The sequence below is a fragment of the Coregonus clupeaformis genome, chromosome 20, assembly GCF_020615455.1.
Source record: "Coregonus clupeaformis isolate EN_2021a chromosome 20, ASM2061545v1, whole genome shotgun sequence".
NCBI classification, from domain to species: domain Eukaryota; kingdom Metazoa; phylum Chordata; class Actinopteri; order Salmoniformes; family Salmonidae; genus Coregonus; species Coregonus clupeaformis.
Window position 1 is genome coordinate 28,466,469 of NC_059211.1, and position 14,603 is coordinate 28,481,071.

Sequence of the window (14,603 nt, forward strand, 5' to 3'; positions counted from 1 at the left end):
ACCTCCATAGAGGCGAAAGCTAAATATATCCAAACACCCACTCAATCAAAGGCATTACAGTCACATGAAATCAAATGCAAACAAGAAAGTAACCCGAGTCAAACCCTAAGATTGTAGCATTAGTAAATAGTCTTTAGAGAGGTAACATTAAATGACTAGCTAATGGCAGCTTAAGTTAGTTCAAAGAAAAACAAACTCATGTTGGATATTTAACATGTGTTACTAGTACCAGCTAAGCTAGTCAGCACGCCAATATTACTTACATGGATACAGGTCTTCGTTCAGTTGATTTTAGATGTAGCTAGCTAGTTAGTTGTCCATATGTCAAGCTATATCTCAGCCAGCTAGCCGCTAGAAATGGTGGAGAAGGGCTTAGCTAAATTCACCGCCACCTTGAAATAGCCAAGTCAGTCCTTCAGCACTCCGGTTTTTGTTGTGTGTAGCTAGCCATGTTAGCAAGTCAGCCCAATGTTCCTGTTTTCTGAAATCTTCTCAGCCAAGTACAGACTTAATAAAGATATCCCTGGGTGCTCCTGGAGTTAAGCATTTATCTTGTTGCCGTGTAAAAATACATTAAAAAAGTGGCGTTAGCTAGCCAGCCAGATAGTAAACCGTCAAGTGTGCCAGCTCCCGCTAGCTAGCCAATTTAATTGTGATGTATTAGCTAACGTTGCCACTAATTTCAGTCAAATAAAACTAAATAAAATAAAGATGTAATCGGGTACTCCCGGAATGAGAAAAAAAGAAAAACACTGCTTTCATGGATGTCATGAAAATTAGTCAGTTGCCAGCTAGCAAAGTAGCCAGCCACATATTCCTCCCGCCATGGCTAGCCAGCTGGGCCGATTCCTTTACTCTATGCGCCGGACATAGAATGCTTTAGTCTCGGCCAGTGTGTCAAAAATGTGGGTCTATCCCTCATAAAAGACACGAAGACGGGCAGGGTGTAGGAGCTGAAACTTTATCCCCTTCTTGTAGAGACAGGTTTTGATGTCCTTAAATTCAGCTCTTTTCTTCACGAGATTGGCACTCAGGTCCGGGTAGAATCGTATGTCTTGGCCACAGAATTTTGGTTGATGCTCCCTCGCCCAGCGCATTGCACGTTCCTTGTCTTGGTAATGATGAAAGCGGGCTATGATCGCCCTAGGCCGCTCCCCTGAGTTGGGTTTGGGGGAGAGGGATCTGTGCGCTCAGTCGAGCTCCGGCGGCTTATCAAAGACACCGTTACCCATCACTTCCACCAGCATGTCAGAGACAAATTTCACAGGGTTGACTCCAGTCTCAATTCCCTCCATGACGCGAACGATCCGGATGTTTTTTTTATACCTTCTGGTATAATTCTCCAACGAATCTACCTTGGAAAGTAGAGCTGTGTTGGCCGTTTTCATATGAGATACAGATGCCTGTCACGCCCTGGCTCTGGGACTCTGTTATGTTGAGCCGGGGTGTGTAGTTTCTATGGGTTTGTTTTCTAGGTTCATTATCTAGCTCATGTGTTTCTGTGTTGGCCGGGGTGGTTCTCAATCAGAGGCAACGAGTATCAGCTGTTGCTTGTTGTCTCTGATTGGGTACCATACTTAGGCAGCCTGTTTTCCACAGTGTATTGTGGGATCTTGTTCCGTGTATGGTTTGTGTCTGTTACCTAGGACTTCACGTATCGTTTTGTTGTTTTGTTCGTGTGGTACTCTAATAAATATATAAGTATGTACGCATATCACGCTGCGCCTTGGTCCACTTCCTCCTACGATCATGACAGAAGATCCCACCAAAACAGGACCAAGCAGCGTGTCCAGGAGCAAGCGCCGGGTAAGGAGCTGGAGAGGTTGGCGATGGCCCAGGTGGGCCAATGGTGGTCCTGGGAGGACATGCTCGCGGGAAAAGGGCCATGGGCTAAAGTTAAGGCCCTGGCGAGAGAGGAGGTACGGCGCCAACAGTGCCGTCGTCAGACAGGCGAGAGGCAACCCCAAGACATTTTTAGGGGGGGGCATGGATGACGGGGCAGCAGGAGGCAGCTACGGGGCGTATCGGGAGAATAGGAGAGGAGGCCACCAGGTTAAGGGGGCTATTGGTCCAGAGGGAGCAGGAGTTAGTGGGTCAGAGGGAGGAGCTACTGGAGGTGATAAGGGAGAAGGAGAGAGTAGAGGCACGGCGAGAGGAACTGTGTAGGCAGCTGAGGGAGCGGAGGGTTATGAAGAAACCCAGTCCCACTCCTCACACCAAGCAAGTGGTGTGTGTCACCAGTCCGGTCCGGCCCGTTCCTGCTCCCCGCACTAAGTTAGGGGTGCGTGTTCCCAGTCCGGCCCGACCCGTCCTGCTCCCCGCACTAAGTTAGTGGTGCGTGTTCCCAGTCCGGCCCGACCCGTTCCTGCTCCCCGCACTAAGTTAGTGGTGCGTGTTCCCAGTACGGCCCAACCCGTTCCTGCTCCCCGCACTAAGTTAGTGGTGCGTGTTCCCAGTCCGGCCCGACCCGTTCGTGCTCCCCGCACCAAGCTTATGGTGCGCGTCGCCAGCCCGGTCCGGCCTGTTCCTGCCCCTCGCACCAAGCCTATGGTGCGCGTCGCCAGCCCGGTCCGGCCCGTTCCTGCTCCCCGCACCAAGCCTGTGGTGCGCGTCGTCAGCCCGGTTCGGCCCGTTCCTGCTCCCCGCACCAAGCCTGTGGTGCGCGTCGTCAGCCCGGTCCGGCCCGTTCCTGCTCCCCGCACCAAGCCTGTGGTGCGCGTCGTCAGTTCGGTCCGGCCCGTTCCTGCTCCCCGCACCAAGCCTGTGGTGCGCGTCGTCAGTCCGGTCCGGCCCGTTCCTGCTCCCCGCACCAAGCCAGTGGTGCGCGTCGTCTGTCCGGCACAGCCCGTGCCTGCTCCCCGCACTAAGCCTGTGGTGCGCGTCGTCAGCCCGGTTCGGCCCGTTCCTGCTCCCCGCACCAAGCCTGTGGTGCGCGTCGTCAGTCCGGTCCGGCCCGTTCCTGCACCCGCACCAAGCCTGTGGTGCGCGTCGTCAGTCCGGTCCGGCCCGTTCCTGCTCCCCGCACCAAGCCTGTGGTGCGCGTCGTCAGTCCGGCACAGCCCGTGCCTGGGTCACCGGTGCCCGGTCAGCTGCTCCACACCGGAGCCTAAGCAATCCGCTCCACCGATGTCCAGTCCAGCTCCAGCCAGCGGGGCCAGACCGGACCAGGGGCGCAACGGGGGGGATTGTTGGAGGGTGGTGGTCAAGCCCGGAGCCGGAACCGCCTCCGAGGAGGAATGCCCACCCGGCCCTCCCCTGTTCGGTTTATGTTTGGTGCGGTCGCAGTCCGCGCCTTTGGGGGGGGGGTACTGTCACGCCCTGGCTCTGGGACTCTGTTATGTTGAGCCGGGGTGTGTAGTTTCTATGGGTTTGTTTTCTAGGTTCATTATCTAGCTCATGTGTTTCTGTGTTGGCCGGGGTGGTTCTCAATCAGAGGCAACGAGTATCAGCTGTTGCTTGTTGTCTCTGATTGGGTACCATACTTAGGCAGCCTGTTTTCCACAGTGTATTGTGGGATCTTGTTCCGTGTATGGTTTGTGTCTGTTACCTAGGACTTCACGTATCGTTTTGTTGTTTTGTTCGTGTGGTACTCTAATAAATATATAAGTATGTACGCATATCACGCTGCGCCTTGGTCCACTTCCTCCTACGATCGTGACAATGCCTCTAGCTCGGCAATCCGCTCGGTGTTGTCAGTGGAGAAACCTTCTAGTGTAGTGAGGCGTCGCCCAAACGTGTTGACTGTTTCTCGAAAGGTGTCAATGGAAGTTTGGAGAGGTGCCAGTGAAGTGCTGATGAGAGAAGCCATATCCTCTTTTAGGTTACTTCTTTGTTTAGCTAGCTCAGCTACAAGCGTGGTCATAGACAAGGCCTCCGACTCTGCAACAGGGCTGGCCGCGGCAGCCATTTTCTGTGAGTAGTTGGTTTGGCCTTCGACATTTTACATTTTAGTCATTTAGCAGACGCTCTTATCCAGAGCGACTTACAGTTAGTGCATACATTATTATATATATATTTTTTCATACCGGCCCCCCCCGTGGGAATCGAACCCACAACCCTGGCGTTGCAAACACCATGCTCTACCAACTGAGCTACATCCCTGCCGGCCATTCCCTCCCCTACCCTGGACGACGCTGGGCCAATTGTGTGCCGCCCCATGGGTCTCCCGGTCGCGGCCGGCTACGACAGAGCCTGGATTCGAACCAAGATCTCTAGTGGCACAGCTAGCACTGCGATGCAGTGCCTTAGACCACTGCGCCACTCGGGGACGATATGTTAGTCGTAGTAGTTCTCTTCGGGTTGGTCTTGCTCATGGTACCATGAAAAGTGATTAAAATAATTGAACCAACTGAAACATCCACATAAGAACTAACAGCGGCGTGTAAAACCCCCGTAAAAGTTGAATTGGGGACCTCTCAAACACTCTTCTCACATCGCCCGACCGGATGTCAACCGTCCTGCGCAATTTAATGCAATTTCAAGTTTTATTTTCTTAAATTCTGCAAACATAAGAGTTTTTTGGGATGACTATTTCTTTGGGTAATGGAGCAGCAGAGAGGAGGGGAAGAAAAGCGAATTACTGTTCTAGAAGCTGGACAACAGGATGTCACCGGTCCTGCATTGGGTCAAACAATTTACTGGAGGGGAAGAGGTGTGTGTGTGTGTGTGTGTGTGTGTCTGTGTGTGCACGCGAGATGCTGAAGACCCTTGCGCTGCTTGGCTCTGTCTTCCTGTTTCCTTCCTGATACCCACTCAGACCAGACTACAATAGAGCTCCCAGAATGCCTTGGGGCAGGGTTAATTGCCCTTTTTTTGGGCCCATTGCTGACGTCATGAGGACACATGCAGAACAAAAGGGACTTTTCCTAAATACAATGGAGGAGCTCGCACACACACACACACACACACACACACACTCCATAGGGACTGACTGGCTAAGTGATTGACTAACTGACAGACAAAACGGACATAGAAAGTGATTGTGAGTCACTGAACAAATTAGGTTTAGTCACTCGACAGACTCACTGAACAACGGACAGATTATTGATGCAAACTTCTTCACCTTGGTTGGGAAATGGCCAAAAACAAGAAACCATATGGAGACAGACTGAGAAGCTAGCCCAGCCTAAACGGTCACATGGACAGACTGAATGACTGGGCGGCAGAATGACTGATGGAGGAGTCACTGATGCATGCTGACTCAAACTGTTCTGTCTTAAGAATCTCCCTGAATCTCCCATATAACTCCCCTATGCTGGCATGAGGGCGATACTGGTTCTGCTTAAACAATTATTTTGGCCATTGTGATGAGATAAGATAACATTAGATCAGTCCAACAAACAGTAGGGAGAGGTTATCCGAACAGCGAACACTGACCCCATTTGTTTAAACTGAACAGTCTTTGAGCGCAGTCGAGACACTTGATCAAGGTCATCTCATTTGCTGTGTATCTACTGACCACTTATAACGTTGCACAACTTTCACAGAGTAGCATTGAGCATGATGCTGCATTCACTGTCATGAAGATAATAAAAATATGTCTTAGATTACAGTTTTCAGATGAGGTTGGAGACACAATACTTGAAGATCTGACAGCATTTGAAACCTTAGTAAAGGGCGGTGAAAGTCTACAGACTAATTCCAGTAAAACGCCCCCAAGGTAAAGAGCATTGAACTTTGTCACTGTCTGTCTGACTGACTGTCTGACTGACTGTCTGTCTGTCTGTCTGTCTGTCTGTCTGTCTGGCCCTCTGACTGTCTGTCTGTGTCTGTCTTTCTGTCTGGCCTTCTGACTCTCTGTCTGTCTGTCTGTCTGACCCTCTTGACTGTATCGGATTGCCTGTAAGTGATATGCTCTTGCTCAAACTTGCAGCTTCTGTGTAGGAGTCAAGGACAATATCAAGTTTGACTGTTCCCTTTCCCTCTCTGGGATTCAAACTCTCACCTGGATTAGTTTGAACAGGTCAAATCAAGAGTACTAGAGTATCGTATATATATTTTTTTACTGCTTTTCATGGAAATCGACTGTTTGGACTAACAACAGAAAGATCAGAGTGATCATGTCATTGATAACAGTTTTATTGACAGTGTAAAACATGTTACCCTGATGCTGGTTGCTGCAACACTGGGTTAGACAATAGGCAGTAGACTGTCAGGGGGAGAGAGGCGGAACTACAAGAGAGGGGATGTGTGCATTGGGCAGAAGACACACAAACACACTCACGCACACACACCCAGCACCCAACTCAAAGTGAGTCAAGAGATCTACGCCGTTTCCCAACCCTCCCCACGTCAGAGTCTGAGGCTTGGCCCTTACTCACAGTCTCAGTACATACAGACTCTGCTTCCTGCGAGTCCAGACACTCTACAGGACTTAACCCAACCAAGCCGCTCACACACACAAGATGGGAGCCTGCTGCCTGGAAAAGAAAGAGAGAAAGTTAGGAAAACTTAACGGCTGGAGAAAGGTACAATTCTCTTGGATTCGATTGGTTGAAGCTTTTTCCTAGTTTGAAGCTTTTAATGCACTTATTTATTTTGGAATAAATATATATTCGCGTATTCTTCAAAAGTTATTCAAAAGTAATTTCTAGCATTATATGCAGTGCTGCATGGTATACTGAGTTGAGTTTTGTTTTATGCTGCTTCTAACCAAGTCTCTGGAAAAGTTATTTGTCTGCCTGTAAGTCTTTATAATGATATTTTGTGCATACCTTATGATATTTTGTGCATACTTTATCTGGGATATTTTGTACGATTTTGAGAAGTACACCAAGATAAATGGATTCAATGATGGTTCTTTGTCTTGACTTCAGCGGAGTGCACCTCTGCGTAAAGCTGCAACAGTCTAGGATGCTTTGTCTGAATAGGGCTACCCGTGCCCTGCAGATAGAGGCAATTCTGTGTGGGTCTCTCAGTTGAGTTTCTGTGCTATTGCTTTGACAGTTCACTGCCCATGAATTCTAATCAGTTAATTCAATTAGTAAAATATTATAGAAAGTATGACTTTTTGAGTGCCGTTGAGAGTTGACAGTTATTTGCGGCAGTTGCCTGAAGTTTACTTCAGCTTTTCCATGTTATTAGAATGTATTTAAGGACATTGCTCTGTTGTTATTTTCTGGAACTTCTTCCACCATCTCGGTCGAAACAAACGGGATGTGTTAAAAGAGAATAACAAGTTTTTATTTCCGTTAATCTCTGATGCATCTGAAAGTGTCCAAACAAAGTTGTTGAGTTAATGTGGAAAGTGGCAAAGTGGCCTTGCTGATACAGTGCATTCGGAAAGTAGATTGATGAGGATTTTTTTTTGCTTAAAACATTTTAATAAAAGGCTGTAACGTAATAAAATGTGGAAAAAGTCAAGGGGTTTGAATACTTTCCGAATGCACTGTAAGTGGTGTTTCCATGCCCTGCTGCATTGAGGGAGAGGAGACTGGGGGACAGGGTCTCTGTGCTGCAGTCAGACACCAACCAATAACTTTATTTAGGTTTAGTTATGCATTTGTTTGCAGTGAAAATGTGGAGCTCTTCCAAACCATCTCACTCTCATACAAAGGCCTCTTCAAAGACAAAACTAGAACGCTTTTCTTTACTTCACAAAGTTGCAGTTGTGACTTAAGCATCCCGTTGATTTCTATGTCGTGCTTTGAGGTGGTTTCTTGACATCATGTGATGTTGAAAATGGTGAGGTGGTATTGAGCACCTAAATGCCAACACATGAAGGCAACGAGGAGAGTGTTAGTGTATCTGACTGATCTCTCTCTGTAGGTTTAGATGGAGCTGATCTCTCTCTGTAGGTTTAGATAGAGCTGATCTCTCTCTGTAGGTTTAGATAGAGCTGATCTCTCTCTGTAGGTTTAGATAGAGCTGATCTCTCTCTGTAGGTTTAGATAGAGCTGATCTCTCTCTGTAGGTTTAGAAAGAGCTGATCTCTCTCTGTAGGTTTAGATAGAGCCGATCTCTCTCTGTAGGTTTAGATAGAGCTGATCTCTCTCTCTGTAGGTTTAGATAGAGCTGATCTCTCTCTGTAGGTTTAGATAGAGCTGATCTCTCTCTCTGTAGGTTTAGATAGAGCTGATCTCTCTCTGTAGGTTTAGATAGAGCTGATCTCTCTCTCTGTAGGTTTAGATAGAGCTGATCTCTCTCTCTGTAGGTTTAGATAGAGCTGATCTCTCTCTCTGTAGGTTTAGATAGAGCTGATCTCTCTCTGTAGGTTTAGATAGAGCTGATCTCGCTTTCTGGAGATGTAGATAGAGCTGCTGACCACAACTGAACCCTCTCTGAGCTCTCTGACAGCCTGACGGGAACTGAAACACTGTGTGTCAGAGAGTTGAGTAATTTGTCTTTACTTCTGTTTCCTTTCTTTGTCTCTCTTTTACTCTTTAATCATCTATTTTCCTCTTTCTCTTTTGCAGTTTCTCAATTCCTTGTACTCTCTTATTTGTGAGCTAATGATGGCATACCTATGTACACACGCATGCACACACACACACCCACACACAGTGCCGTTGGCAGCCAGAGCCGGACAGTAGTGAGTCAGTCAGAGGAAGTGAGAGGTAATGTGTATGTATGACTCTCTATGGGGTTGGTCTCTTTCTGTAAAATTACTGTCCTCATCCCTGAGGAAACGTATGTCATTGTCTATATTAACCCATCATAACGACAGTGTAATCACTGTGCGTCAAATGTTTGCCAAGGCTGGGGAATCAAGCGTAACTAGATAAGATTACCAGGCACTGAAGGTGTATGTGCAGAAGTCATATTATTACGTAACATTTGATAAAAATTTGGACTTTTGCTTGACAAATTCCCATGTTGAGCAAGAGTCATATTTTCACTGCAATTTAAGTAGTGTTAAATTCAACAATGTTAACTTAGCTGAGAAGTCAGTCAGTTGTGCAGCAGTGGACTGTTACAGTCTATTCAGCTGAAGCCTGTCTGAGGATATAGTGTCCACTAGTGGCTGAAAGAGGAAATGTTGAGTTTGGAGGTTCTCAATGGCCATCAGTGGTGTTATAAACTCAAGTAATTTCAAAAGATGCCACAGTACATGCACTGTCCTGTACATCCCGATCTGCCTATCTGACTGCCTGTCTGACTGCCTGTCTGTCTGTCTGTCCGTCTGTCCGTCTGTCTGCCTGTTGTATGCCTGCCTGCCTGCCTGCCTGTCTGCCTGCCTGCCACCTGCCTGTCTGCCTGTCTGCCTGCCTGCCTGCCTGCCTGCCTGCCTGCCTATCTGCCTACCTGCCTGCCACCTGCCTGTCTGTCTGTCTACCTGTCATCTGCCTGCCTGTCTGCATGTCTGTCTGCCTGCTCTCTGGAGGGACTTATCTTTATTTTCATAATGAAATGCCATCACCATCAAGTTCTATAATGGCTCCGCAGCAAAAGCTTCTGGGAAACATAGCAGCTCTCTGCTGGATCTCCCCCACCCCCTGCACCACCCCCTGCAGCTAGAGGGGAGAGAGGGAGGGGAAGAGAGGGAGGGGAGAGAGTGAGGGGAAGAGTGGGAGGGGATAGAGTGAGGGGAAGAGTGGGAGGGGAGAGAGGGTGGGGAGAAAACGAGAGTGACAGTGAAGAGAGAAAATATTGCAAAGTGATAGAGAGAAAGGGAAAGAACGGAGTGCGGAAAAGCAGAGAAAGAGGTGAGCTCCGGTGTCAGAGAGGTGAGCTCCGGTGTCAGAGGGGTGAGCTCCGGTGTCAGAGGGGTGAGCTCCGGTGTCAGAGAGGTGAGCTCCGGTGTCAGAGGGGTGAGCTCCGGTGTCAGAGGGGTGAGCTCCGGTGTCAGAGAGTTGAGCTCCGGTGTCAGAGAGTTGAGCTCCGGTGTCAGAGAGGTGAGCTCCGGTGTCAGAGGGGTGAGCTCCGGTGTCAGAGGGGTGAGCTCCGGTGTCAGAGATGTGAGCTCCGGTGTCAGAGGGGTGAGCTCCGGTGTCAGAGGGGTGAGCTCCGGTGTCAGAGGGGTGAGCTCCGGTGTCAGAGAGGTGAGCTCCGGTGTCAGAGAGGTGAGCTCCGGTGTCAGAGAGGTGAGCTCCGGTGTCAGAGAGGTGAGCTCCGGTGTCAGAGAGTTGAGCTCCGGTGTCAGAGAGTTGAGCTCCGGTGTCAGAGAGGTGAGCTCCGGTGTCAGAGGGGTGAGCTCCGGTGTCAGAGAAGTGAGCTCCGGTGTCAGAGAGTTGTGAGCTCCGGTGTCAGAGAGGTGAGCTCCGGTGTAAGAGAGGTGAGCTCCGGTGTCAGAGAGGTGAGCTCCGGTGTCAGAGAGGTGAGCTCCGGTGTCAGAGAGGTGAGCTCCGGTGTCAGAGAGGTGAGCTCCGGTGTCAGATAGGAGAGCTCCGGTGTCAGAGAGGTGAGCTCCGGTGTCAGATAGGAGAGCTCCGGTGTCAGAGAGGTGAGTTCCAGTGTAAGAGAGGTGAGCTCCGGTGTCAGATAGGAGAGCTCCGGTGTCAGAGAGGTGAGCTCCGGTGTCAGATAGGAGAGCTCCGGTGTCAGAGAGGTGAGCTCCGGTGTCAGAGAGGTGAGCTCCGGTGTCAGATAGGAGAGCTCCAGTGTCAGAGAGGTGAGTTCCAGTGTCAGAGAGGTGAGTTCCAGTGTAAGAGAAGCCACAGCAGGAGGTAAATACGCTCCATTCACCTCTCTCAAATCTGAATGAAGCATCAACACTCAACTCATCCAATGTTAACATTAACTCTCACTCTCATTCACAGTCAGCTCATAGAGGTTCATTAAGATCACCGCGTGTGGGGCATCCCTAAACAGATCAACACTGAAAGAGAGAGGGAGTAGGGAGAGATGCAATGGGAATGCAGCACACACACAAGGCTGTAGTGTGTGTATGGGATATGGTGTGTGGTACAGAGACGTGACAAATGCTGTGCAGCAGAGCTGAGTTCAGATGAGAGGAGATTGAGAGGAGGGTTGTTGTTGGTTGTTGTTTAGCTTTAGTGTGTGTGTGTGTGTGTGTGTGTGTGTGTGTGTGTGTGTGTGTGTGTGTGTGTGTGTGTGTGTGTGTGTGTGTGTGTGTGTGTGTGTGTGTGTGTGTGTGTGTGTGTGTGTGTGTGTGAACTCGGCCAGAAGGCTACTGTATAGCTCCTCCACCTCGCTGTATAGCTCCTCCACCTCGCTGTTATATTTCTCATATTATTTCTTATGCAGTGTTATATAAAGAGGGCTTCTTCTCTTTAATTTTTTTTCACACCATTCCTCCTCCCTCCTCCCTTTCTTGGTTTCTCTCCTCTCTGCAGTGGGAGGATAATATGAAAGCTTTAATCTTTCCCAACACACGTGTATTCTGCTCCAGGTAAAGGTTTCTACAGACAAGCTGTCTGTAGAACACTCAGTTTCACAATCATGGATATTCCTCTCTCCATCCTGGATACAGGTTTCACAATCAGCATTAAGAAACCTTGCTGAGAGGAAATGATAGCTGATAGCTCTATTAACTGATGGCCTCCAGTCTCTGTCTCCTACAAGAGCAGGCAGCCCATTGGACATAGGAGAGAGAGAGAGAGAGAGAGAGAGAGAGAGAGAGAGAGAGAGAGAGAGAGAGAGAGAGAGAGAGAGAGAGAGAGAGAGAGAGAGAGAGAGAGAGAGAGAGAGAGAGAGAGAGAGAGAGAGAGAGAGAGAGAGAGAGAGAGAGAGAGAGAGAGAGAGAGAGAGAGAGAGAGAGAGAGAGACAGAGACAGAGACAGAGACAGAGACAGAGACAGAGAGAGAGAGAGAGAGAGAGAGAGAGAGAGACAGAGAGAGAGAGAGAGAGAGAGACTGTTAGCAAGTGGCAGCAAGGAGAGAAATGGAAATGTAAGTGAAGGAGAGGTGGAATGAAAGAGGGAGGAATGGGGGACTAGTGATTTTAACTCAGCAGTGAACCCTGGTATGTCCTCGTGACAGCTGTGCTGCCTCACTTGTGTTCAGAGGGGGAAACCTCCTCTCGCTGAAACAGCCACCAGCCAGCCAGCCTCACCACCCACTCTGGTCACGTGAAGCTGTTGCCATGGCATTGGGATGTTCTGATAATTGGTGTACACAGACAGAGTGAGAGAGAGTGAGAGAGAGAGAGAGAGAGAGAGAGAGAGAGAGAGAGACGTTGGGGGCTGATCTGATGTCAACCCAAATTGGTGAAGGATGCAATTATCTACACATTTTTCTTTCTCTCGCGCCGTCTCTTTGGTGTTTTCTCTCGCTCTGAGAACCTCTAATATTATTATGGGCTGTGGATAATGAACAGCCACGGTGGCTCTGCTGACAAATGTCTGGCAATAGAAAGAGAGAAGGAGGGAGGGAGGAGCCAAACATTATCCACATTTTTAAAGACATGCCCTTCCTTCTCATTTCTCCCATTACTGCATAAGGCACAGTGACGCATGCTTCTCCCACGATTCTCTCAATACTGTATTAAAAATGGCTAAATGGCAGCACTAGTCTGTGGTCCTTCTGTCAGGGAGGAGGGAAGTGGGTTATCTGCAGAGGATAAGAGGGGAAGAGGGGAGAGGAGGATAGAAAACAGGGAAGGGGGGATCCTGGATCCTGTATCTCTGGATCCCATTCACACCCCTCCCCCACTGCCTGGCTGAGCTGCTGGGGGCTCCCCCCTCCGCTCTGCTCTGCTCCACTTTCCGACAAATCATCAAAACAAATATTGTTTGTCACATGCGCCGAATACAGCAGGTGTAGACCTTACAGTGAAATGCTTACTTACAAGCCCTTAACCAACAATGCGGTTTTAAGAAAAATAAGTGTTAAGTTAACAATAGATAAGTAAAAAATAAAAGCAGTAAAATAACAGTAGCAGCTGTGTGTGCTATGTGCAGCGTGTTGCTGCGGCTGACAGACTAGGAGCAGGGGAAAAGAGAGAGAGAGTATAGAGAGAGACAGGAGGAAAGAGAGAGAGAGAGAGAGGAGGAAAGAGATAGAAAGAGATACAGGAGGAAAGAGAAAGAAAGGGAGAGAGAGAGACGGGAGGATAGAGAGAGAGAGAGAGAGAGAGAGAGAGAGAGAGAGAGAGAGAGAGAGAGAGAGAGAGAGAGAGAGAGAGAGAGAGAGAGAGAGAGAGAGAGAGAGAGAGAGAGAGAGAGAGAGAGAGAGAAAGGGAGAGAGAGAGACAGGAGGAAAGAGAGAGAAAGGGAGAGAGAGAGAGGATAGAGAGAGACAGGAGGAAAGAGAGAGAAAGAGAGAGAGAGAGACAGGAGGAAAGAGAGAGAAAGGGAGAGAGAGAGGGACAGGAGGAGAGATAGAGAGAGACAGGAGGAAAGAGAGAGAGAGACAGGAGGAAAGAGAGAAAGGGAGAGAGAGAGACAGGAGGAAAGAGAGAGAAAGAGAGAGAGAGAGAGAGAGAGAGAGAGAGAGAGAGAGAGAGAGAGAGAGAGAGAGAGAGAGAGAGGGAGGAGGAAAGAGAGAGAAAGGGAGAGAGAGAGAGACAGAGAGACAGGAGGAAATAGAGAGAAAGGGAGAGAGAGACAGGAGGAAAAATAGAGAGAGGGAGAGAGAGAGAGAGAGAGAGAGAGAGAGAGAGAGAGAGACAAGAGGAAAGAGAGAGGATAGAGAGAGACAGGAGGAAAGAGAGAAAGAGAGAGAGATACAGGAGGAAAGAGAGAGAAAGGGAGAGAGAGAGGATAGAGAGAGACAGGAGGAAAGAGAGAGAAAGAGAGAGAGAGACATGAGGAAAGAGAGAGAAAGGGAGAGAGAGACAGGAGGAAAGAGAGAAAGGGAGAGAGAGAGACAGGAGGAAAGAGAGAGAAAGGGAGAGAGAGAGAGACAGGAGGAAAGAGAGAGAAAGGGAGAGGGAGAGAGAAAGGGAGAGAGAGAGAGACAGTAGGAAAGAGAGAGAAAGGGAGAGAGAGAGAGACAGGAGGAATGAGAGAGAGAGACAGGAGGAAATAGAGAGAGAGAGAAAGGAAGAGAGAGAGACAGGAGGAAAGTGAGAGAAAGGGAGAGAGAGAGAGGATAGAGAAAGAAAAGGAAGGGAGAGAGAGAGAGAGCCAGGGAGAGGGAGAGAGAAGAGCGCTGCAGCAGTGAGAGAGCAGTGGAGTGAGATGAATACAGTGGAGGAACCCCCCCTCCAGTCAGATGAGCATCGCAGTGCTTTACTTTTTTTCTCTCCTCCTCCTCTCTCCATCCCCGTGTTTCTTCCCTCCTCCCCTTCTTGTCTATTGTTCATCAGTGCTCAGAGCCCCCCTCAGCTCCAAATCTAGCTCATAGCTCCATAGCTCCAGCTGCAGCCCAGCTCTGTGGATCTCCTAGCCCAGGACGGAACCACTAACCCTGGCTACAGCTGCAGTGTGCTCCCCTCTCCTCTTACCTAGACATGGAGACCCTCACTGAGACTTCTGCTGAGAGAGAGAGCGACCAGCCATCTTTAACTAGCTGTTCTATTAGCCATTGAGCCAGAAAACCAAGGGAGCAGAGAAGAGGAGAGAAGAGGGGGATTCTTTTTAGCACTAAAGGAATCCCGTTCATCTGCCTCTCTCTATTTTACCACGGTGGATTACAGTACTGCTACGGCTGTTGCTGCTGCTGGCTCTCTGTCCTATAGGGAGGGGAAAACGGGGTCCAAAATGCCTGAAGCGAACTACCTGCTGTCTGTGTCTTGGGGTTACATTAAGGTGTGTATTGTA

General features: G+C 49.0%; 1 protein-coding gene across 7 annotated transcripts in view; it reads left to right on the plus strand.

Moving 5' to 3' along the window:
• The window catches only part of pde4ba (phosphodiesterase 4B, cAMP-specific a), a 379,418-nt gene that overhangs the window by 352,040 nt on the left and 12,775 nt on the right, over positions 1-14,603 (plus strand). The window contains exon 1 of one of the 7 annotated variants that reach the window (XM_041840096.2): positions 6,310-6,467. The exons of 5 other annotated variants lie outside the window; for them this stretch is intronic. In XM_041840096.2, the coding sequence (XP_041696030.1) occupies positions 6,405-6,467 (63 nt within the window). In that variant the 5' untranslated portion in view covers positions 6,310-6,404. Of the gene's footprint in view, positions 1-6,309; positions 6,468-13,985; positions 14,592-14,603 lie in introns of those variants that run through there. One more of the 7 variants, XM_041840097.1, reaches the window with a different exon arrangement.